Source organism: Spermophilus citellus (assembly GCF_964194105.1).
Source record: "Spermophilus citellus genome assembly, chromosome: 7".
NCBI classification, from domain to species: Eukaryota; Metazoa; Chordata; class Mammalia; order Rodentia; family Sciuridae; genus Spermophilus; species Spermophilus citellus.
Window position 1 is genome coordinate 123533698 of NC_138188.1, and position 23559 is coordinate 123557256.

Consider the following 23559-nt stretch of genomic DNA (forward strand, 5'->3'; position numbering starts at 1 on the left):
TTTGAAATTTTAAAAAGGTGAAGATGTTGGTTTAGCACTGCCCCATGTGGGCTACAGTAAGAATCAGAAACTGTGCATGGAGCCAGGCAAGGTGGTGCATGCTTGTAATCCCAGCAACTCAGAGGCTGAGGCAGGAGGATCATGAGTTCAAAGCCAGCTGCAACAACTTAGCAAGGCCCTAAGCAACTCAGCAAGACCCTGTCTCTAAATAAAACATTAAAAAAGGACCAGGGATGTGGCTCAATGGTTAAGCACCCCTGGGTTCAATCGCTGGTACCAAAAAAAAAAAAAAAAAGAAATTGTGTTTGGATTCTGGCCCATGGTCAGCCAGTGCCTGTCATTGGTTGTTTCCTGAGTGCTGGCCACATGCCAGGCGTCATCACCTGCAGTGGGGAGAAGCAGGTCAGATGAGGTCTCCCCTCTTAAGGAGGGGGAGGTCTAAGTGCATCAGGGGAGCAGAGAAAGGGCTCCAGCCTGTGCAGAACATTGTCTTTTAATTCTGACCCAACCACCTTTTTTCTGGTAAGTTCTGTTAGTCACCATTCCACAGGAATCACAGCATATCCCTGCAGAAATTGAGCAGCAGCTTAAAATATTGGAGTCGGTGAATTGCAGAATCTGACAAAGCTCAGGGCTTAGTGGTGCCAGCCTCCGCCACCCAGCTACAAGCACCACATGGCAGGGGGGAACAGTGGGGTGGGGGACAATCAAGCCAGGGGTCCAGGTTGTGGAGGGACAGGAAGCATTCTGGGTCCAGCAGGGGCTCGTCAGCCACTGGGGACAGGTCGGTCCTCAGGCCAGAGCTGTGTACCCAGGGCAGGCTCCCAGAGTGCAGCCAGGCCCTGCTCACCTTGGCCAGCACCTGGAAGCCCAGCTAGACAGCAAGATTCAGGGACAGTAAAGGCTTCTAGGAGGAGGTCGATGTCCCTGTGGACATGACTGGAGGAAGGACAGCAAGCTTAGCAGAGCCCATCAGCAGGGTGCCTGGAGGATCCCGGAGACCTGCATCTGCCCCTTCCTCCTGTTGTCTGCTCTTCAGGAGAGGCAGAGTGGACCACTGGGGACAGCCCTGGGCTTCCTGTCAGGAGCGGGGCTTCCAGGCCCAGCCCTACCCTGCCCCTAATCTGTGTGAGCCAAGGAAGGCTGCTGGACCCTTAGAAAATCTCCACCCACAGCAAAGGTCCCAGCGACACACACAAAGGTCACATGTGACCAAAACAGCCTGCTGTGGGAGGGTGGGGGAAGGAGTTTGTGGAAACGAAAAGCCGGCTGGGGCCTCATCAATGATGAATGCTCCAGTGAATGAATAATTCAGAGCGTTGGGATCCTTTTGGAAGCAGTGTATTTCCACTCGGCTCTGCCTGCTCAGGATCGTTTCCCAGAGATGCAGCTGCAGAATCAGATGCCTGGGCCCAGAGAACAGCGAAGGCCCCCCTGGGGACTCTTCCAGGCAAGCGGTGGGGGGGGGGGAGACTCCACAGGCCTTGGGGAGTCTGAGCACCCCTGAGCTCTGCGGCAGCCCCAGCTCAGATGTGCTCCCCACATTCTACATCCCAGTGGCCCCTCCTCCCCAGGGCATCCAGGGCCATCCTTCTGCCCCGAGCTTCCTCCACACACTCACCCTCTATGAAGCTATCCTTGGATCCGGAGGAAAATGGCCGTAGGGTTCTCACCTTGTCCACATGCTCCAGGGGACACCCCACACCTGACCCTGCCCACCACTGACGTGGATTTTGTTTGGTGCACCCCGTGTCCTCCCAGGCACAGTGAAGTTGTTCACTGGGTGACAAGTACATGTCGGGTCTGCTGGAAACAGGTATCACCATCTTTTCTTCAAAGTCTCTTTTTCGAGTAAAGTTTCTGAATTAGAGATGTTCACAAACCATGGTGTGACTGGACTCACTGTGAACACACTTGTATGACCAGCATCAGATCAATCACCTAGAAATGACCAGTACTCCAGATATCCTCTGTGTCCTGAATTCTAACAGCATAGTTTTGCATGTTTTGAGCTTCATACCAATGGAATTATACTCCATATGCTTTTTTAGAAATGTCTTCTTTCCTTCAACATTGTTTGAAGTGTCCCATGTTGTGTTCCCATTGTTGAGCTGTGATGGACCACAGTCCATCTGTTCTTTTGTTAATGGGCATTTGGGTTACATCCAGTGATGGCCTATTGCCATTTTTGTTCCTGTCTTCTGTGAAAACATACATGCATTTCTTTTAGGTATAAAGCTGGGAGTGGTCTTGTAGGGGAAGGGGGAGACATGTTTAATGCCTTTTTGAATGCCCGTATGAATGAGTGTCTACTGCTTCAGAGGATGGGCACCATGGGCGATGGTTCACACCCCACCTCCCTCCAAGTACTTTCCTGAGTTTGGCTTTAAGTATAAGACCCCACCATTTGCCTGCTACCCTACCTCAGCCAGCACAGAGGTGGCTTCAGAACCTGGTAGGATCTGCTGTTAGGCTGCGGGGTGGGACTAGGCCTGGCCTGACCAGGGCAGGGGGGGGGGGGGGTCTTGGCTTCACACTGAGCCACTTCTACACAATCAAGAAGCCAACAGTGGCACCCCCATTGCTGACACCTGTTCCCTCAGAACTGCATTATACCCATGTCAAAGGTCAGGATTTGGTCCAAACAGTCTTGGGAGACCACACCTCAACCTCCAGAAAACTCTGGAATCTCAAACTCTGGAACCCAGTCTTTCCTCTTCTCTTTGAAAGAATGAGCTGCCCATCACCCTTCAACATCCCATAACCCACTCTCTCCTCTACCTGAGATGTGACTTCCATCCAACCAGCACCCACTGTCACGTTTGCCATCACTGATCTCTTCATGACCCCACTAGTCCCTCTGTGAGTAGCTCATCTGAGGAAGACACCATGGGCTCAGATAGAGGAAACAGGAACCAGGACAGCTCCAGGAATTCATGGCCTCTCTACGGTTCTTGATATGTAGGTTATGGGGAGAGACTGAATTCTCATGGGATAGAACAGACCCCTTAGGGGTCCCTAGTAATCTGAAGGGACCTCAGTAAGTTCTATCTGGACGCGCTGATCATGTGCTGACCTCTCAGTGACTTGTCCAGAGATTCCCATTGCTGGCCACATTCACCCAGGGCCCCACAGTTTCCTTAGGAAACCCATGCAGCATCTAAATCATTGCTGGAGTTGCCTTGTTATTCCAGATTCCCAGGTCTAACAGATGTATCTCCCGGGTAGATCACACCCTGGCCTCAGTGACACTGCTCTCCAGATACCATGGGGCCCCTTCTTGGCCTTTTCAAGGGTTTCTGAGCTGCAGGCCTCCTAGAGTAGCCCTGCTGATAGACTGGGATGACTTTTCCAGGTCCTTCTGCAGATGAAGGGCGCTGCCTACATTTGCTCTGTGGTTTTGGGCATCAGTTTACATGGGCAGCTTGTAAACACAAGGGTAGGAACTCAGCTCTTTGTTTGCTGCACAGGGCTGCTTGTGGCAGACAGAGATGCCCACCAGGGTGACCAGACACAGCCTGCAGCAGCCTGGCTCAGGAGGTGAGCCCAAGGGGACGGGAGTGATGCTGGGGAGAGTCATCACTGAAGGAAGGAGCTGGTATCACGGGCCTCAGTGGGGCAGGAGGAGACGGGAGCAGCTGACTCCTATAGTGCCAACCTCCGAGCCCAATAACCAAGATGAGTTCTTAAATCCTGGGACCAGGCCTGACCAAAAGACAGAGTCTGGGTCTCAGGTACCCGACTCAGGTAGAGATCAAGCCATGCTGGCACAAAGCCAGAGCCACCTGACAACCATTCAGGTCACTGAGAGAGCAGCAGACAGCTTGAGAGAGGCTCCTGCACTTGCCTCCATGGCCAGGGCTGGCCTCCATCTGGGTGGGCAGGCTGTGAGGCGTTGGCTGCAGCTAAGGGCGGGAGACAGCCAGTGAGGGAAGGCCAGGGCAGGATGGGTCTGATTCAGGGGCCTGACCACAGGAGAGGTCCACAGGCTAGACTGAAATCAGCTGGGCCTGGGGTTCTGGCTTTGTTACTTACCTGCATGGGACCATCGTGGATCCAAATTTAACTTGGCTGCTTCAGCTATAAACTGTCAATCATCCCTGCCCATCACCACACAGTTGCTAGATATGGCACAGACACTGCCATCTGGGGAAACCCTTCCTGAACTGTAGGTCCCTTTTTGCATGCTGTGCTGCTCCACTGATTTCACGGGGCTGTGTGTTTCGTCATCATCTTGAGGGGGAGCTCCAGATCTCTGCCTAGACAATCATCTGGGGTTCTGGATCAGGTGCTAGGCGAGGTGGCAGTCAGGGCTAAGGTGTTCCCCTGAGCTCAGGCTTTCTGACCTGCCATCTCCAGTTTCACAGGGAGAGGCTCAAGCTGGGAACTGACAGACAGGAAGACCCACCTAGCCCATGAATGTTCCAGCCATGGTTGTGGCACCTGGGATGGGGTCACTCTTTAGGGGAAGCCAGTTAGTTCTAGCTCACATGCTCCCCAGGTCCCCAAAGCCTCTTCAGCAGGTGCACAGTGGGTACAGTCACTGTCTGAACTCCCCACTTCTACCCACGGAGCCAGCAAAACTGGGCTCCACCTGTGTTAGCTGTCCCGGAACTTGTCATCTTCAAACTAATACCATTATTTCTGCTAATATGCATTTTAGAAAATTCAAAAAGCCAATAAGAAAAATGTCATTAATAGCCTTTGCTCTTACTTTTTTTTCACTTGTACCCACATCTGTCTCCAGAAGCATTACGCCTGACCTCTAATTGCCCCTTCTTGAGCTCTACTGCAGCAGGCCTGAGTCCTGAGGTCCTGCCTTACCTGCTTCATTCGGCGCCACTGGGTGGAACACCAGGGTTGAAGGCATTACCAACTCCCATTGGTTGAACTGTAACGAGGACAAGATGCTAACTTCAAGTTTACTGCAGACAGAAGTGTGCACAGTCAGCATTTGTAAAAGGCTACAATAAGATGCCTTCCAGAACTTGGCAGTACAATTATGTAGAGCTAAATTAGTAAAATGCACATGCAGTAAATGAAATTAGCCGCCTGCAGGAGTCACTTTAAAAAACAAGTTATCTTTCATGAAAGCAAAAAGGGCTAGCCTAGAGTGCTGGTCAGGATATGATTGTCATGGAAGACACAACGGCCTAATTTGAGCCTTGAAATATATACAGAAGTGTGCGTGCGTGTGTGTGGGTGTGTGTACACGCTCATGTGCTTCTGTGTTGGGGAGGTCTGCATGAAGCACAAAAAAGGGGGTGAGGAAAGAGGAGGGAAGAATGTCAGCCTTTCTCCTTCCTGGAGAATAGCTGTGCTGGATAAGGAGAGCCACCAGGCGGTGGGAAGCCATTTTCTGGGATAGGACCCCCAATGGAGTAATGCAGGCAACGAGCCAAGAGGAATGACTCCTGAGCTGACCTGGGTTCAAATCCAGGCTCCCCAGATTGACAAGTGGTGCCACTGTGAATGACATGAGCTTTCTTCCTCATCTATGAAATGGGTGCCCAAATCTGCCCTCCAGGGTGCTGTGATTATGCACAGAAAGCAGTAAGGTAGCTATTGAGCTATGATTACTAATATTGACAGACACTTATTATTGATGATTTATATGAGTCTCTAGGAAGGCTATTCAATAGAAAGCAGCCCTAATGCTGTTCTCTAGTGTGTCAAATAAAAACAACTGAGCCCCTGGACTTGGGGGTGCCCTGTATCCAGGGCCTTGCAGGCAGCAGCCGCCCTCACTGCACCCCTACATGAGAACTATCTTACAGGACCCGAGTTAACTGAATACAAAGCTTGTAACTGTGTGTGAAATAAATGCTATTTATGGAGAATACCAAGTTTTATTGGGTAAAACCTAACATAGCTAAAAAAAAAAAAAAGTCCTTGTTAAAAAGACTTCTGGGAGTTGGGAGTAATGACCACAAGCACCTAGTGTAGATAACAATATCTACCTGCACTTCATGAAGTTCTGTAAAGTTTAAATGGGATATTAAATGGGCATAAATTGCAGTAAACACTCAATATAAATGTCTCACATTTTGAAACTGTGGGTTTTTGTTTCCAGCTCACACTGTGGTTGTCATTTGAATTAGAACTCTCCAATGGGGGTGGCGGGTGGGAGATGCCACACTCAAAGAGCAGATTTGTTCCGGTACAAAAGAAGAAAAAATCATGTTTATTTCACAAGGCAGTGTTTTCCTAAAGTATTACACACAAAAGGAAAGTTGAGCTGTCTTAGGAAAACAATGTAATTTTAGGAAGTTACAGAAGGGTCAACATTGTGCTTAAAACTTTAAAATAGACAAGTTTAAAAAAACAGCACAGTAAGTGAACATCGCTAGGTATGAACAGCCTTAAGCAGCGCGTGTGAACGACACGGAGCCTCCACAGACACCAGCAGCCATGGGTTTCCTGCGGCAGCTGGCTGACTTGTCCATGGGGGGGGGGGGGCGGGATAAGAGCACTGCTTCCTCCTCTAGAAACAGCCCCCGCCGACAGGAAGGGGGCCCTTCCCCAGCACAACCGATGCTCAGTTTTCCATCATCAGGATTCAATTTTTACATGGTGAATTCGTTTTGAGAAGTGCCCTTGTACTTGTGTTTGGATTCAAGGAAAACTGACATCCCCGAGTGGGTGGCACTGACAAGTGAGTGGGCTTACCTGGCCTCCCCCGCTGCCTCCCCCTCGATGGCAGGGAGGCCACCCACTACCGAAAGCCAAAGTACAACAGGCCACTTCCTTTTAGGTTCATACCTCCTCTGGACAAGGGGGTAGGAAAGAAAATGGGCAAACTGTGTTCCTCCTGTGAAAAGCCAAAACATGATAATAAAATTTTGCAAACAGGATGTGGGAGTAATTAAGAAGGGACAATATAAACATTCCTTTAACTTGTGCTTTTTTTCTTGCCCAGTGGTATCCACACTGCCAAACGCATTTGGGTATTTTGACAGCTTCCTCAAGTATCTGGTTGCATCCTATTCCCCAAACAGAATTAAATTTGCAAAAGAGTTTGTTATGATCAGTCCCAGAAGGACTGTGACGTTTCAAACAGACCAAGAAGAAGTGGAGATTAAGAAATAAAACTACCACTTCCAAGATACAAACAAATCCTAGATCAAATCAGGAAATAACTACATTGTTTTTTATATGACCTTGAACTGCAAGTCTTCCAGAAAAGCAACTCTTTTTCCCACAGGGTTGTCCTCAAATTTTCAATATATACCTTAAGAAATTACAAGGTAAAAAAATACCTGGATTTGACAATAAAGCCTTATTTTTCAGTGTACCAAACAGTTATAACCACAAAAGCACTTTAATTGCTTTGTCGTTTCTCAGAAAAGTTGTAAGCATATTTGAAATTTAAATTCTGAAATCCTGGTTAGATAAGAAAGCAAAATTCTCCATTTAGTGAAATTAAGCCTCTGCCTAATAGCCTTTAGACCAACTTGCTAAAAGCAGGAATAGTGCCAGGTTTCCAAAAAGCCCCAAGAAAGCAGTTTATCCACCCACATGACCCAGCCCTGTTCTGAGAGGCCCAAATGATGAAGCTCTCATCTCTCTCTTTTTGTACAAGTATTAATCAAAAGTCTATTTTAACATGACTGTGCTTAATGCCTATACTACATATTGCAGTCTAAGTATTTTCTAAAGTGCCTATAAATATGCTTATGCAAATTAGCAATATAATATCAGGATTACAGAGAAATTCTTTCATATTCTATAGAACAGAAGATACCTAGATTTTAAGTTGAAACTACACATTTTTATATCCTCCTCAGTTGGTTTTAGAATGAAAGAATAAAGAACAATTGCAGTTCAATTGTATTTCAGGTTATTAGTATTAACAGTGCTAGGACCAAAGAAATTCTTGTTTGTGCTTATTTAAAAAAAGACTTTTTTTGAGATCCAGAAGTATCTGATATTTAGAATCCAAGGGGAACATCTGTACGTCTATAAAACAGTAAGTGAAGCCTAATGAGTTTTTAATTATAAAGAGATTGTGCAAATGTTTAAAGTGGTTATCAACCATTATCATATCCAAAAATTCCATTAAAATTGTGGCTGATCTAAGTGGCAGTAAAGGAGTTTAAAAAACAGGAACCTGAACAAAAGTCATAGATATTACTGATAAAAGGGCCCAACCCTGACACACAGCCAAGCTCTGGAAACGTGGGCATGACCATGTATTTCCATGGCTTTGGGGCCCTGGTTGTTGACTCCAGTGAGTTCACTCTGTGGCTGTGGGCCCAGAATAGAAAACTGAGGGGACCGGGGTAGAGAAACAGCCCCCTGCCTGTGCCCTTTGTGGGGGAAAGTCAAGGTGCTCACTCAGGGGCACACCTAGCCAGGGCCCTCGGGTGCCATTACAACCCTGAGTACACAACAGCTGGTGAGCCCCTTGCAGGCACTGCCTTCATGCCTGCCTTCAGCCACTCCCTCAAGGGAGGCACCAAGAAGCTCAGGCAGGGCTCATCAGATGTCCCCAGGTCACAAGGCAGCCAGGGCCGAGCAGAGGAAGCCCCTCAGGCCCACACCCACCCTGGCAGCTCCTGAAGTAAGCTGCAGTACTACCTTCTCGGGTTCTCATTTTGAGTTCCACATTTCAATAAGTGGAAACTTCATGCTGTATCCTCGTCCAACACGCAAAGTTTTAACTAATGCTGGTTTCCAAGGAAGATGCATGCTCTGCCTTCGACCCTATGGCTGTTTGGGGCACCTAAACCTAACAAAAATCTAGTAAATCACTTGGACTACACATACAACTAGGAAAGCAGATTCTTTCTCAAGTAGTTTGTAAAGGATACCAAGTGGAGGATTTGGGGAAGAATACGGCTTCTTCTTTCCTAAAACACTTAACAAGACACAGGAGAGATGTGGACAGAGCACAGGACAATGCCACAGGAGCACACTCCCAGAGAGCGGAGATGGAAGAGTCATTTCTCTCTCTGCAGCACTGATGGTTCTCATCTCTTTAGGCAATACTTGAAAGTTCCTGGATTCTTAACTATGCCTCACAGAAAATTTGGAGAAATGGCAGATAACCAACTCATGAAAATAGTTGGTATAAAATGGAGATTAGGAATAGAATTCTGAAGAGAGCTAAGAATTATTCTCTATTTTGTGTGTGAAAGAAGAGAACATATACAATGGACTATAAATATTAGTGTAGTAAATGAATATTACACAAAATATTTTCTCCTGACTCAGCAGTGAACTATTTCAACTGCTTTTGCATTTGCATAAAAAAGTCCATGCATCATACTGAATTCTAATTCATTTCTCACCTAAGCCATTCTAATGCTTCATACAACCAAATGAAGCAGAATTAATCAAACCTATTAGATTCATTCCTAATCCCTAAAGGACTTCTGTCTTTTAGCATTTCCATGCTAACTAAAACTATTGGTTTCTTTTTCCTTAAGATGTCAGATGTGGCTGCCTCCTAAATACAATACCTAAATAACTTCCTAAGTGTTTCCTTAGTTTTGAAGAACGATTAAAGAAAGCAGGGAGATGCTGGAGAACCCACACGGCCAGCTCAAATGCTGTAGCACCGTCCCCAAGCCACGTCCACCTCTCCTTCCCCTGCATTCCCAGAGCACTGGATACCGCTAGCTGCTGGTATAGAGTCCCCTATTGGGATGTGGGCCCTTCATGGGAGAAATCAGGTCATCTTCATTCTGTATCCCCACAGCCCCCGCAGCATGTTAAGTGCTCGGCTAAAGCTGGAGTGACCATGAAACTGATGAGGTCATCTCTTCTCACATGAAGGTCTAGCTGAGCCCCAGTTGTGATGGGTTGTACAAACGCTGGCCATTACCGGGGCCAAGCTGTCCTCCAAGTGGAGGCGGCTCTGATCCAGACCCAGTACAGATGGTGGGGAGCAGGGTAAAGGGGAGGAACGGCATCAACCAGTGGGTACTCTGTCCCCCGGGGAGCTGCTTGCCCGTGGGACTAGCAGGACAGGGGTGCTGCGAGCATGCCACAGGATGCCAAGAGTCTTTCTGCAAAGGACTGGCTATTAGAAAAATACTGTCGCCATCACTCTAGGGAGCTCCTCCGCTTGAGCCATGATACTCTGTGGTCATCGTTTCACTGCTTTCACAGTTCCCAGGGAAATTAAGGCTGGGTCACAATCCATGACACCAGATGCTACATAGAAAGTAAGTCAAGATACAAAAGAAAACCGTTTGTAATAAAAAGAACGTCTTGGTTAAAAGACTAATTTAAGAGTGACACTAATCAGCAGACCACTGAACTGCTATGGTTGGTGGGGAGGGGTAGAAAATATCAACAGCATTGGAAAAGGGTCCATCAGACCAAAGTACAAAAGCTCAGTGTGGGTCCCAGGGCGCCTGGACTCACACGGTGGTCTCTATTGTTTCGATCACTTCCAGGTCAGACTGTGAGGGGGAGAGCAGGGTGCACTCATCGGGCTCCCAGCTGCTCTCTGGACTGTAATCTTCCTCTGAACTCAGTTCTGCTCCTTCTTCTGTGTCCTCATCACATGACTCCACATAGTGAGCCCCAATCGCATTGATCCCAGAGTCCTCAGAACTTGAGGGAGAAGAGCAGTGATCTATTTTTGGCGTATTGCTCTCTTTTGAAATTAAGGCATCGTGTACAGAGACCTCCTCGGGGCTCATCTTGTGGGAATGTGGCGCCGGCTGCTTCTGCACGTAGCACATCTTCCCGTTGATGCATTTAACCTGATAGTTGTCGATGAAGAGGTCTGAAATCATACAGTACCTGGGGGAGTCCGGGGGAAGGGGAGGCTGGAAGACAGATGCGAATTTCAAAAAGTGTTCGGTGAGCGAGACTGAGATCTGAATGGTGTTTGTGGGTTCCCGAGGCCTGGCAGGAATCTCAGTGCTTGGCAGCTGTTCCACAGGGGTCATGGGCTGGTATACGTATTTGCCTGTGGGACACAAAGGAGAGGGTTGAAATCTAAGAGCATGGCACAGACTGTATTAACACAGTGATAATGGTTTCTTTCTGAGGACTCAAGAACATTCTTAAAAATATGGAACATCAAGAAATGAACTGGTAATGAAATCACTGAACACTGCTGTAATCAAAATAGAGCATGGTGCCAGGCATGGTGGTGCACACCTGTGATCCCAGCAACTCTGGAGGCTGAGGGGTGTGTGTGTGTGTGTTTGTGTGTGTATGTGTGTGTGTGTGCACGCGCACGCACACCACAAGTTCAAGTCCAGCCTCAGCAACTTAGTGAGGCCCTGTCTCAAAATAAAAAGGCCTGCGTGTGCAGTAGAGTGGTAGAGTGCCCCTGGGTTCAATCCCCTGTACTTCACAAAGGAAAAAGAATTATGGGATGTTCACTCCCTAGGCTTCCAAGCTGGTTTGTTGGTTTGGTTTGGTTTTGTTGGTGGTGTGAGTGAATGTACCCAGAACCTGCACATGGGGAGCACATGCTATAACCTCAACCCCTAGTTTTCCATGTTTGAAGCAGAACACACACACACTTAATAAGTAATGGCCTACTGGACTGTTCTGACCTCCATGATGGGTAAGGACTAATGATCTCTCTAGAGACAAAGTGCATCTGCGGGCTAACAAGGTGTTCTCCCTGACACCAATGTCACTGCAGCCTAAGCCAAGCAGACATACAGGCACAGGAGGGGGCCACCTGAAGGGTTTTTACAGAAGCCAAGCAGCTCACCTCCTGAATTTCCCCTCTGCTGCCAGCCCTCAACCAACACTTCTCACAGTTAACATGGATGTGAGACCTAAAGGGATTGGCCCAATAAGTCCCTTTTCTCAGTCTCTTTATTCCACATTTAACAAAGTCTCCCATGTGCCAAGTGCTACGGAGATAGAGATGAAAAATACCCAGTCTATAAGTCTTAGATTTTTATTTTGAAATCATTAAAAGTCATCAGTGGATAACCCCATCCCAAATCCAGAGACAGTAACCACAACCTTGGGCATCATCTTGGGTCTTTCCCAATTTAGATGAAGGGTTATCAGTCCATCCATGTCATATATCCTGCACATATTTGGGTTGTTTTGTTTTGTTTTCATACTAGGGATTGACCTCAAGGATGCTTAGCCACTGAGCCTCATTTCTGGCCCTTTGAGACTCTGTCACTAAGTTGCTCAGAGCCTCAGCTGCTGAGGCTGGCTTCAAACATTTCTGCACATATTTGTGACACAGCTTTTTAACCTTAGTACTACTGGCATTCCGGACCTAATAATTCTTTGTTGCAGGTTCTATCCTTGCACTATACAGTGTTCAGCAGCATTCCTGGTCTCTACCCACTCAGTAGATGCCAACAGTGGATCCTTCCCAAGCAAGAATACCACATGTGGCCAGACCTTGTCCAATACCTCCTATGACTGGTCACCTCCCTCCCAGACAAGAATCACTCATGGTATCCTCATAAGCATCTTTTTAATAGGCAAACCACTCATTATGTGTGTCACGTGGCCTTGTTTGAGTTCTTGGTCAGACTGAAAATCTTTGCATGGAATCGCCTTTTGAAATGAAAATGGTCTTAGGAGTTTGTTTTGTTTTGTTTTTGGTTCTGTGGATGGAACTCAGGGGCACTCAACCACTGAGCCACATCCCCAGCCTTATTTGTATTTTATTTAGAGACAGGGTCTCACTGAGTTGCTTAGCCCCTTGCTTTTGCTAAGGCTGGCCTCAGCCTGTAGCTCATATTACAGGCGTGCCCGAGGCTAGGTTTTTTTCTAACATTAATTAAGCCATAGAAGAATGGCAACTTCAGATCAGAAATGTGGTGGTATCCATGCCACAGGTGATCTATTAAAATCAACCCAGCTGGCTTATATTTTTTGTTTCTTGACTCCTGTATAAAAAAAAAGTACCCTAGATGCCCCAATTTCTTTGTAACTAACTTACTCTAAAAACATCTTCATCTTTAAGCATAGAAAAGACACGTTTAAAATCATCACACCTTTGGGCTCCCAAGGTCAGCTTCAAAACGTGGACAAATATCACTCAAACTCCATGGTCTGATAAAAATATAAGTTAGAAGAACCCGGTCACACCTGCCTGGGAACTCCGTTTAAAATACACCAGGTATCTCCATTTCTCTGTATCTGTAAAAGAAGGCATTACTATTTGCCAGGCAGAGTGAAAGGTCAGCTCTAACAGCTGACACAGAAGGACCCTGCCTCTGGACACTGCGGAAAAAAGGAGGCCGGCCTTCGGGCCTTCTTGCAGATCCTCCAGCTCAGGGTTAGAGGTGTGTATGGGGACAGGACCAAAGAGAGAAGAGACGTGGGACTACCCTCTCCTGCCTGCACAGCGGTGAACCAGTGACTGGAATTGACTGGAATGCAGGTTTGGTTTCCTCTACTCTGGGCCAGAGGTTCTGGGGCTTTGAGGCTGTGGCTGGCTCAGTGAACAGATGCTTGCCCCAGAAAGCTGATTAAGTTCATTCCACCTAAGTGACTTCTGGCTTAGCTATCTTGTCACAGCCCTAGAGGACGTTGGCAGCACATTCCTGCCTTTCATAACCCTCCTCAGACCCTGAGGGAACAAGGCTGCATTTAGTCCAGAGATGGAGGCCATGAGGCCTGGCCTTGGGCCTTCCCAACCTCCCTCTGCTGTTCTGGCAGAGTCCGTCCCCCCCCCACCCCCACCCCGCACCCTTCTCCTTTTCCTTTCCCTCTATTGCGCTTCTTCATACTTTCTTTGGTCTTTCTCCTCTCTGTTTTTCTTCTTTCTCAGTCCCCTCTCCCCCAAAGCTCTTTTTGTCTGTTATGAGGTATAGTGCTATGGGCTGAATGTTGTGCCCCCTGCCCCCCAATTTCAAATGCTGACATTCCCTATTCCCAGTGTGATGGAGTGGAAGTGGGGCCTTGAGAGGTCAGCGGGTTTAGATGGGGGCCAGAGGGTAAAGCCCGCAGGACGAACCAAAGGCCCTTATAACAAGAAGAGACCAGAGCCCCCCACTTTCCCCTCCAGGTGCCGATTCAGGATCTGCAAGCCAGGACCTGCACCTCGCTGGACACTGAACCTGCCAGACTCTTGATCTTGGACTTCCCAGCTTCCAGGCTGTGAGGGAAAAGTATTGACAAAGTCACCTAATCTACAGCACTTCATTACAGCAGTCTGAAGTGACCACAACAGATAGTAAAGGAAAGAGAAATGCAACTAGGAAAGGAAGGCGTGCCCTGCACTGCAGACTCCATTCCTCGTGTAAGGGACGTCTGTTAAATATGCTTATTCAGCTAGGGTGATGGGCATGACCTGGGGTACAGATGCAAAGAAGAAAGAGAAGTAAAGAACAGTAGAGACCATGTGGGAAATAAAGTCTTGTAACCACTTTTCCTGTATAAGCTAATCATATGTTTGATTTGCTTATGTGCACATTGAAGGATAAAAACAAAATAGGATTGGGGACATAGTTCAGTGGTAGACCACTTGCCTGGCATGAGTGGGGCCCTGGGTTCCATCCCCAGCACTGACCCACCACAAAACAAAACAAAACAAAACAAAAAACAAAAAAAACCCCAAACCATCACCACCTCACATCAAGGGTTTAGTTTTCTACAGTGTAGAGGGGTTAATAATTTGTTCCACTCCCCTCAAAACTTCTCCCCCTGTGGTACACCCTGTGGTACACCACATGTTCACAACTATTATTGTTGCAAGTGAAATGTTACAAATTATCGGGGATTCAATTCTGTCCATTCTACTGTACTTGATAAGAGTAAAATGAACTAACACAGTTCAATAGTAAGGACCAAAAGAATTTCTGGACATTTAGTCAGGAAATTCAATAACCATACTCTAAACAGCATTCTTAATTAAGAGTTTATTATGTTATTTAAAGAATAGATGCATGAGAACTTTTAAAACTTAAACATCTAAACAGTAAAGATAATCAGAGTCCAGCCTTCAAGAAAATAAAAGGAGAGTAAAAAAAATCTATAGACTGTTTATGCTCCAGAAATTCCACCTCTAGGCATATATTCAAAAGAAATTAAAGCAGGGTCTCAAAGAGATATTTGCACATCGCAGTATTATTTACAATGTCCAAAGGGTGAATGCAACCCAAGTACATCCAAAAGGTGAACAGGATATACACATATATAAAACAGAATATTACTCTACCTTTAAATGGAAGGAAATTCTAACACATGACACAACATGGATGAATCCTGAGAAAAATTATGCTAAGTGAAATAAGCCACAGCAAATAAATACTGTATGACTCCACTTTCTGAGGTTCCCAGAGTCATCAAATTCATAAAGACAGAGGGACAATGAGGTTTTCCAGGGCTGGTGCATAAGAAGCATGGGGAGTTGTTTAATGGGTGTTTTCAGTTTGCAAGACAAAGAGCTGTGGAGATGGACAGCTGTGACGAGGTACCTCTGAACTGTGTACACTGAGAAGTGGTCAAGATGGCAAATACACACACTTACCCAATTTTAAAACTTTTAACAAATTAACTCAGTATATTCATAGACTGTGGGAAGAAACTGAATATAGAAAAAAATTCTTACGATAATGAGATGAACAATCCAATTAAAAAATAAAAAGGGGGTGTGGCTCCCCCTTAGAGCAGCAGGAGGGCTCTTTTGGTGATGGAAAAGTTCTTTATCTCAGCTGTTTTGATGTTAATACCCGGCTGTCACACTGCACTACTGTTTTGTAACTTACTTGCCAATGGGGGAAATTGGGTAAAGGGGACAAGGAAACACTATTTTTCACAAAATTGTACATGAATCTATAAATTTTTCAAAATAAAAGCAAACAATAGAAGGAAAAAACACCACAGAACTCATGTTGTAACACCCTTTTCCACCAGTGCATTGTATCAGGAGGTGCAGTCGATACACCCCATTACAGATTATGTAATGCTTGACCTGGTATCTAGGTTTCTCCATTATAAAGTTTGTTTTTCTCTTTGTAAGAGATATTTTGAAACTATAAAAATATCCCATCATGCTTTCACCCAGTAACTTTAGCAAGCACAGGTGGATCCTGCCTGCAATCATTATTATAATGGTGGTGGCCACCATCATTAAAATGGTGTTTCTACTTCCGTAATTCCTTCTGTATTTAATAATTAGAATTCTACAGAAGCACTAACAGCTGCTCCTTCTCCATTTATTCAATTATTTATGTAAGCACAGACTCATAGATGTTTTATTCCATGGATTTGCTACTCATTACTCTCATTTATTTTGTTGCTCAAATCATGCCGGATTTTGCTCTTGGGAGCTTGTTACAGTTTGGATCTTGAATGCCCCCAAAAGGTTATGTGTTGAGGGCTTGGTTCCTGGCCCCGTGGCACTATTGGGAGATGGGGCCTAGTGGAAGGTCGTGGGGACATGCCTTTCGAGGAATATGGGGACCCTGAATCCTTCCTCTCTCTTTGCTTTCTAGCTGCCAGGAGGTGAGCAGCTCTGTCCCGCCACGGGCTCCCCACCATGACATTCTGCTTCACCACAGGCCCCAAAGCAACATAACCAACCAACCATGGACTCAAATCTCTGAAACTGAAGCAGCAACTCCTCCCCAAGATGCTCTTTCTCATCTCTGCTAATAGCTGCAACCTGCTAGTTTCTGCTTCTGTAATCATGCTTGCTCAGCAGCCACGGCAGGAACCAGAGCTGCCTGGAGAAAGGGGGAGACATCAAGATTACCTGCGTAGCAAAGTCCTGAAACCCAGAAATCTGTACTGTATAAAAGATACCAAGAACAAAGGGCTGTGCTCAGCTTTCTGAAAGGACTCTGCTGAGCCTGCACCAGTGCAGAATAATCCTTGCTCTCCTACATCTCCAGGGGCTGCTTGTCTCTTTCCAGGGCCATAATTTTCCGTATTTTTCTGTATTTTCCATAACAAAACTACAGACACAATAAACCTTTTCTCCTTTCAGTTAATTATCTCAGGTTTTTTTCTCCCAGTGATGGAAAGCTGACTGACACAGAGCTCCTTCAAAATAGCACCTATGTCCTTTCAACATGCCCCCATTGTGGTGTGAAGACAGTACTGGCTTATTTGTACTCTTCCTGCCCTAATCTGAGCATCAGCTTTTTCTTAAGAGCTCTAGTCCTCTTTATTAATAACTTGTTCTGAACTTTGTTCTCAAAATATTCCTAAGACGTGGAATCTCAGCTATTCAAATCACTCACAGAGCTCATACATAGGAGAACATTACACCTCACTGCACTATTTAATACCCATTTTACAAATAAATAAAAAATGAATTTGTGAAGGTTTTGTTGTTTTGTATTTTTTTTTTTTCATCTGATACAGGGTCTTGCTAAGTTGCCCAGGCTGGCCTCATGATCCTCCCACCTCAGCCTCCCAAGTAGCTGGAATTAACGGGCATTTGCCCCCTCAGCTGGCTATGTGAAGTTTATTTTTATCTGCAATCTTTTCAAAGGGAGCTGAACCCCTATCTCTTACCATATACAAAAATTAACTCAAAAAGTATCAAAGACTTTAAAAAGACCCCAAAACTAATGAAACTACTAGAAGAAAACAGAAGAAACACTTTAGGACATTGGTCTAGAAAAAGAAGACAGAAGCAAAAATCGGCAAATTTGCTTATATCAGATTAAAAAGCTTCTGCACAGCAAAGGAAACAAGAAAGTGAAGAGACAACCTACAGATGAGAGAAAATATATGCAAACTACTCAAGGGATTAATATTCAGAATATGTAAGGAACTCAACAGCAAAAAAAAAAAAAATCCAATTAAAAAATGGATATGACCTGAAGAGATGTAAGTGACCAATAAGTATATGAAAAAAAAAATGCTTGATGTGCCTAATCATCAGGAAAATGGAAATCAAAACCATAACGAGAAAGGCCATTATCAAAAAGTGCTGGTGCACATGAAGAGAAAGGGAAACTTTCATACTCTGTTGGTGGGAATGAAATTAGTACAGCTGTTATGAAAAGTAGTATAAAGGCTCCTCAAAAACTAGAAATAGGGATCGGATATATAGCTCAGTGGTAAAGCACTTGCCTAATGAGACCCAGGGTCCAACTTCCAGCATGGAGGAAAAAAAAAGAACAAAACTAGGAATCTATCAATCATATGATCCAGCAATCTCACCACTAAGTGTATATACATCTCCAAAGGAAAGGTAATCAGTAATCAAAGAGACATCTGCATTTGCATGTTTACTGTAGTACTATTCTCAATAGCCAAGATACAAAATCAACCTAATAGCCATAAAAATAACACAATATATATACACAATGGAATATTACTGAGCCATAAAAAGAAGGAAATACTGTCATTTGCATGTACCTGAATGGAACTGGAAGACATGTTAAGTAAGGCACAGAAAGACAAAAACTGCATGTTCTCAATTATATATGGAAGCTAAAGAGTGGATCTTATAGAAGTAGAGAATAAAACAGAATACTGTAGAACTAGAGGCTGGGCAGGGTTCAGGGAGGGGGATGGAGAGAGGAGGATTAATGAGTACAGGTGGATAGAAGGAAAACCCTAATTTCCCAAAGCACAGTAACATAAGCATGGATGACAGCTATCTCAAAATAGCTAGGAAAGAGGATTCTGGAGGTTCTCAACACAAAGAAATGATAAGTGTCTGAGATGATAGATATGCCAGTTACCCTGCACATTGTGTAGATATACTGAAATGTCATGCTGAATCTCATAAATACAATTACTTTGCTGATCAGAAATGAAAATATATTTTAAAAAACACCAGCAAACAAAAAATTTGTTAGATTTTTAAAGGAGCCAAAGTCACTTTCTAAATAATAAAGCTGATTAAACAACATGACTAAGATCACAAAAAAACTGTGACTGATCACTAAAAAATAAATTTCAGACATTTTTCTTTACAGGAAACCTGGTTTAACCCATTCAGTTGTCTCAAACGAAGGCCAATCAAAGCCATAACATATGTAACTTCCACTATTAAAGTATTGATTCATAATAGTCCTGATTTTTCCCCCATTTGTGTTTGGCAATAATATATAGTACTCACTCTTCTCCCAATGCCTCAATGAGACACTAAAGATTTATGCTCTTATATTGGTTCTTTTCTAGGAAGGTTCTTATTACATTCTCAAGCTCATACATTAACACAGGAGTCAGTTCTAGGACTCAGTCCTTGGAAGACACCATCTGCAAACACACACCTACGTCTAGATGACACTGTTGTTGCCACTGTATTCTCTGCAAGTTGCTTTAGCTAACATTCCCATTTGTAACACAGTGTAACGACACAGCAGATAAATTTCCTGAAGATGATTCTTTTTACTGTAGAACATAAAGAGAAGAAAAACCAAAACACCAAAACAAATACAGAAAGTAAACTAAAATTTATATGACCCTTTAAGAAATTGTATAAACCTTGTTAATCTTTTTTTTTAAATTAAAATCAGTTGGGTATTTTGATTCTTAAAGATCATCTGGAAGGGAAATGAGCTCTTTGCTTTTTGCAGATAGTTTTATGGTCATGAAATGTGTGTCCCCCTTGACACATGAATATACCACTCCCAGGGATTGTGAAGTAATTTTAATGTTAGCCTAAGCAAAATATAATTAGAAAGGAAATCTGAGGAGGGGAGAAGTGGCCTGAGGTGAACTGTATGCAAATTTCAGTTCTTAGATTTTAAATAGTGTATCACAAACTGGGTGCTGTGGCTCCCGCCTATAATCCAAGCAGCTCAGAAGGCTGAGGCAGAAGGATCATGAGTTCAAAGGCAACCTCAGCAAAAGCGAGGTGCTAAGCAACTCAGTGAGACCCTGTCTCTAAATAAAATACAAAATAGGGCTGGGGATGTGGCTCAGTGGTCAAGTAGCCCTGAGGTCATTCCCCAAATAAATAAACAAATAGTGTGTCACAATTATGTTTATTTTATTCCTGAGAGTATTCAATATTTTGAAAACAAGATAGATACTGTTATTTAACAATTTCTGCAATGTGCATCATTCTCTGAGTTGCATATCACAGACTAAAAGCAAAAGAAGATAGCATTTGGTATAACTTGAAGTATTTGTTATGGCCTGACTCCCCATCCTACACCAGTGGCAGTAAACGTACCAAAATTTTTGTATTTGACTATGAAAACACTTGAAGCTCCCATTTGGAAATTTAAGCAAGAACTTCATTTCTGAATTGTAAAATCTCTATTATGATGGAATATTAATGTGTAGCAAATCCTTAGTGAGACAGATAACCAAAAGCATGGTTTGTCAGCTCATTTAACAAATAGTTATTGAATATCTACTATGTTCATCCTACTAAATCAAATGCTGCAGGAAAATAAAATGAACTTCTGAGAACTTTCAAATCTGAACAGAAAATAAAAAGTAATCTACAGGAATGAACACAAGGTGCTCAGCAGGCAGCAGAACACAAGCCCAGACTTCCCAGAGATTCCACATGGTATCAGGCAGCAAGCAGAACTGCTCCAGGCAGGTTTCAGAGCTGGGTTGGTCCGTTCAGCATTGGGGACTAAGCAGAGGAGGACGAGGTCTGTGAGCAAGCCTGAGACTGGATGGGGTTTGAAATGCAAAGCCAAGCAGCTCTGGGTTTTGGTAGCAGGATAAACTGCTAAAAAATCACCATGAGTCAGGTCGTAGGGATACAAGGAGGAGGTTAAGCCTTTAGTCTGGTAAGCTACTGATGGACTGAAAGGAGAGATGCGACTTAGGAGGAGGCTGTGCAGACTTTGAGGCATGGTATTCTGACTTAAGCCACGTGACAGTGGTGGAGAAAACGGGAGACACCTTGTGAAGGTGGCCAATCATGGAGGTCAGAGCAAAGTCAGACACCAGATTCCACCAACTCTCCTGCTCATTAGCTGTTTGACCTTTATGAGGTTGTAAATTCTCACGGTTTTAGTTTCCCCAGTATAACAGTAGAGAGTGATATCTACTTTATGGAGTGGTTAAAAAATCAAACATCAAAATGCTTTCTAGCACTAACTCAGTATCTGGCACACTGTGAACTCCATCATGCTTTCTGTTGTTAGAAGGCAGAGCTGCCTGGAGGGCTCTCCAAGCCAGTCCAGACACTTGCCACGTCACCATTTGGCCACCTGGGCCAAGCTGTGTTTTCCAAGTCTCGAGTCTGCACTGAATGCAGCCAGGAGCCTGGGTGGGCTCCTCTGCCAGCTCCTCTCTGACCCAGTTCTCTGCCTGCCCCCCTTTATCGTCTACCCCAAACCCTACATCTGCTTTCATTCCATTTTTCAAACTAATATTTTGAACTTCATTGTGTGCCAGGCACTGAGCTAGAGACGTGCGGTTAAAAGACCAAACAAAACACACTTCAGTCCCAGAATCCTATGCTCTAGGAAAGGACACATACTTTAAACAAATTGTCACACAAAAGGATATATAATTATAAACTATTAAAAGTGACAGGCAAAAAGTGATGAGGACAAGTAAAAATCAATGATTCAAAATTATAGACTTGGCCTCTGCTTCCCTGTTGCCACGTCCTGAGCAGCTTCCCTCTATTGCGCCCTTCCACGGTGATGTTCTGCCTCGCTCGAGCCCAGATCTGTGGAGTCGGCCACGTGTGGACTGAACCTCTGAAACCTGCACCTGGAAGCCTTTGGAGGAGAAGCCAAAGACTGAGCTACATGCACTGGTAGTTCAAAATGGAGCACACAAACTCTGTTTCACTCATTCATTCCAGAAGGATTCTGAGTGACTACAGTTGCCTATTGATAAGTCTTCTGGTCCCAGATATCTGGTCAGAAGAAGGTTCTAGCACCTCAGGTTCAGGAGATAAAGCGGAATCCCTGAAATTCATGGCTCCCCTCAGCAGGGATCTTCTCCCTGTGAGCCACTGCCTCCCACCCACCTTCTCCACTTCAGGCTTCTGTGCCCCCAATATAGTCATATAATATTGTTGTTCTAGTACTAATTACCTTGGTAACACAAAATAATGTACATAATACATGAACAAACATAATGCATAATAATATGCCTTTACATACTGCACTATCAACTAGTCAGCATCTCTTTGACTCCCCACTTTTACTAGGTGGGACTATTTAAGACCAAACCCTTCCCTCTGCCTCTTTGCCCCTCTCAGTCTCTGGAAGTACACAGTGCTTTCCCCATATCAATCAGGGATACATTCTCAAACCCCAGGATGCCTGAAACCGCAAATAGCACAGATGGTACCAAACCCTGTACAATACTGTTTTTTTTCCTCATACATACATGCATATAATAAAGCTTAATTTATAAATCAGTCACAGTAAGAGATTAATGACAATAACTAACAATAAAAAGAACACACGAAAAAGAAATCCTGCCCTTTGCAATGACATGGATGGAACTATTTATCATCATCTTAAATGAAAGAAGTCAGCCACAGAAAGACAAGTACCACCTGACCTCACTCATATGAGGAATTGAAAAAAGCTGACCTCATAGAAGGTGAGAGTAGATTGGTGGTTACCAGAGATGGGGAGAAAGAAGGGACAGAGAGAAGCTGATCCATGATACTAAGCTACAATTAGAAGCAAGAAGTTTTGGTGTGCAACAGCACAACATGGTGATTACAGATAATAATAATGTATTGTACATTTCAAAAAGGTATAAGAAGAGAGTTGGACACTTTTTCCATAAAGAAATGATAGGTGCTGGGGTGTAGCTCAGTGGTAAAGCACATACTTATAGGCAGAAGGACTTGGGTTCAATCCCCAGCAGAAGTGGGGTGGGAGAGGAAGGGAAGAAAGAAGTTTGTGGAAATTGATGTTTAACCTGATTTAAATATTACACAATGTGTACATGTACATTACCATAACATGGCACCCTAAAAACGTATAATTTTATGTTTAAGTATAAGTTAAAAATTAATTTAAATTAGAGCTGGGGTTATGGCTCCGAGGTAGAGCACTCACCTACCATGTGTGAGGCACTGGGTTCGATCCTCAGCACCACATAAAAACAAAATAAAGATATTGTGTCCACCTGTAACTAAAAAACAAATAAAATAAGTAAACTTAAATTAAATATTAAAAAAAAAAGTTCCAGACTTGGGATGCTTGATTTAGATGTGGGGCTGGAAGTCGGGGAAGCCCTCCCTGAGGAGACCATAATTAGTGTATCTCACTCAGGACGGAGTAGAGTTAAATAGGCAAAGAAAGGGGGAAGGCCCAGAGTGGCCAGAGCACAATGAGCCAGGAGGGGACAGACTAAGATGACAGTGGAGGGGACAGGAGCATGCAGCCCTCAACAGCCAAGCTGTTGCCCTCCTCCCAGGCTCACACCAGGTCTGGACTGACGTCAAGGAGGTAAGAGACCAAATGAAGGAGGCGGAAGAAAGTGCCTCCAAGCAGCTTGTGCAGGGCAGGAGCCCTTTACCAAGAGACTTCTATAACCCAGGCCACATTTTAACACCCTGAAGTGTGGCAGCACCTGCCTTAAAGAGGACATTTCCGTAAGAACCATAAGTCAAAAATAGAGATGCTAGCTGTCGCACTTACGAACCCACTGTAGCCAATTAGGAACGAGAACAATGAGTGCTCTATGCTTTTAAAACCATGTTTAGTCACACCTGAACCCACGTCTTCTGCTTTAAGGGACCAACAG

The 23559-nt window shown here is 44.6% G+C and overlaps 1 protein-coding gene across 1 annotated transcript in view; it reads right to left on the reverse strand.

The window, feature by feature from the left end:
• Positions 1–6161: 6161 nt before the first annotated feature.
• LOC308654025 (UPF0524 protein C3orf70 homolog) overlaps positions 6162–23559 on the reverse strand; it is an 83066-nt gene continuing 65668 nt past the window's right edge. Inside the window, exon 2 of the mRNA XM_081302856.1 lies at positions 6162–10927. Coding sequence (XP_081158982.1) covers positions 10371–10927 — 557 coding nt within the window. The 3' untranslated portion in view covers positions 6162–10370. The remainder of the gene's footprint in view (positions 10928–23559) is intronic.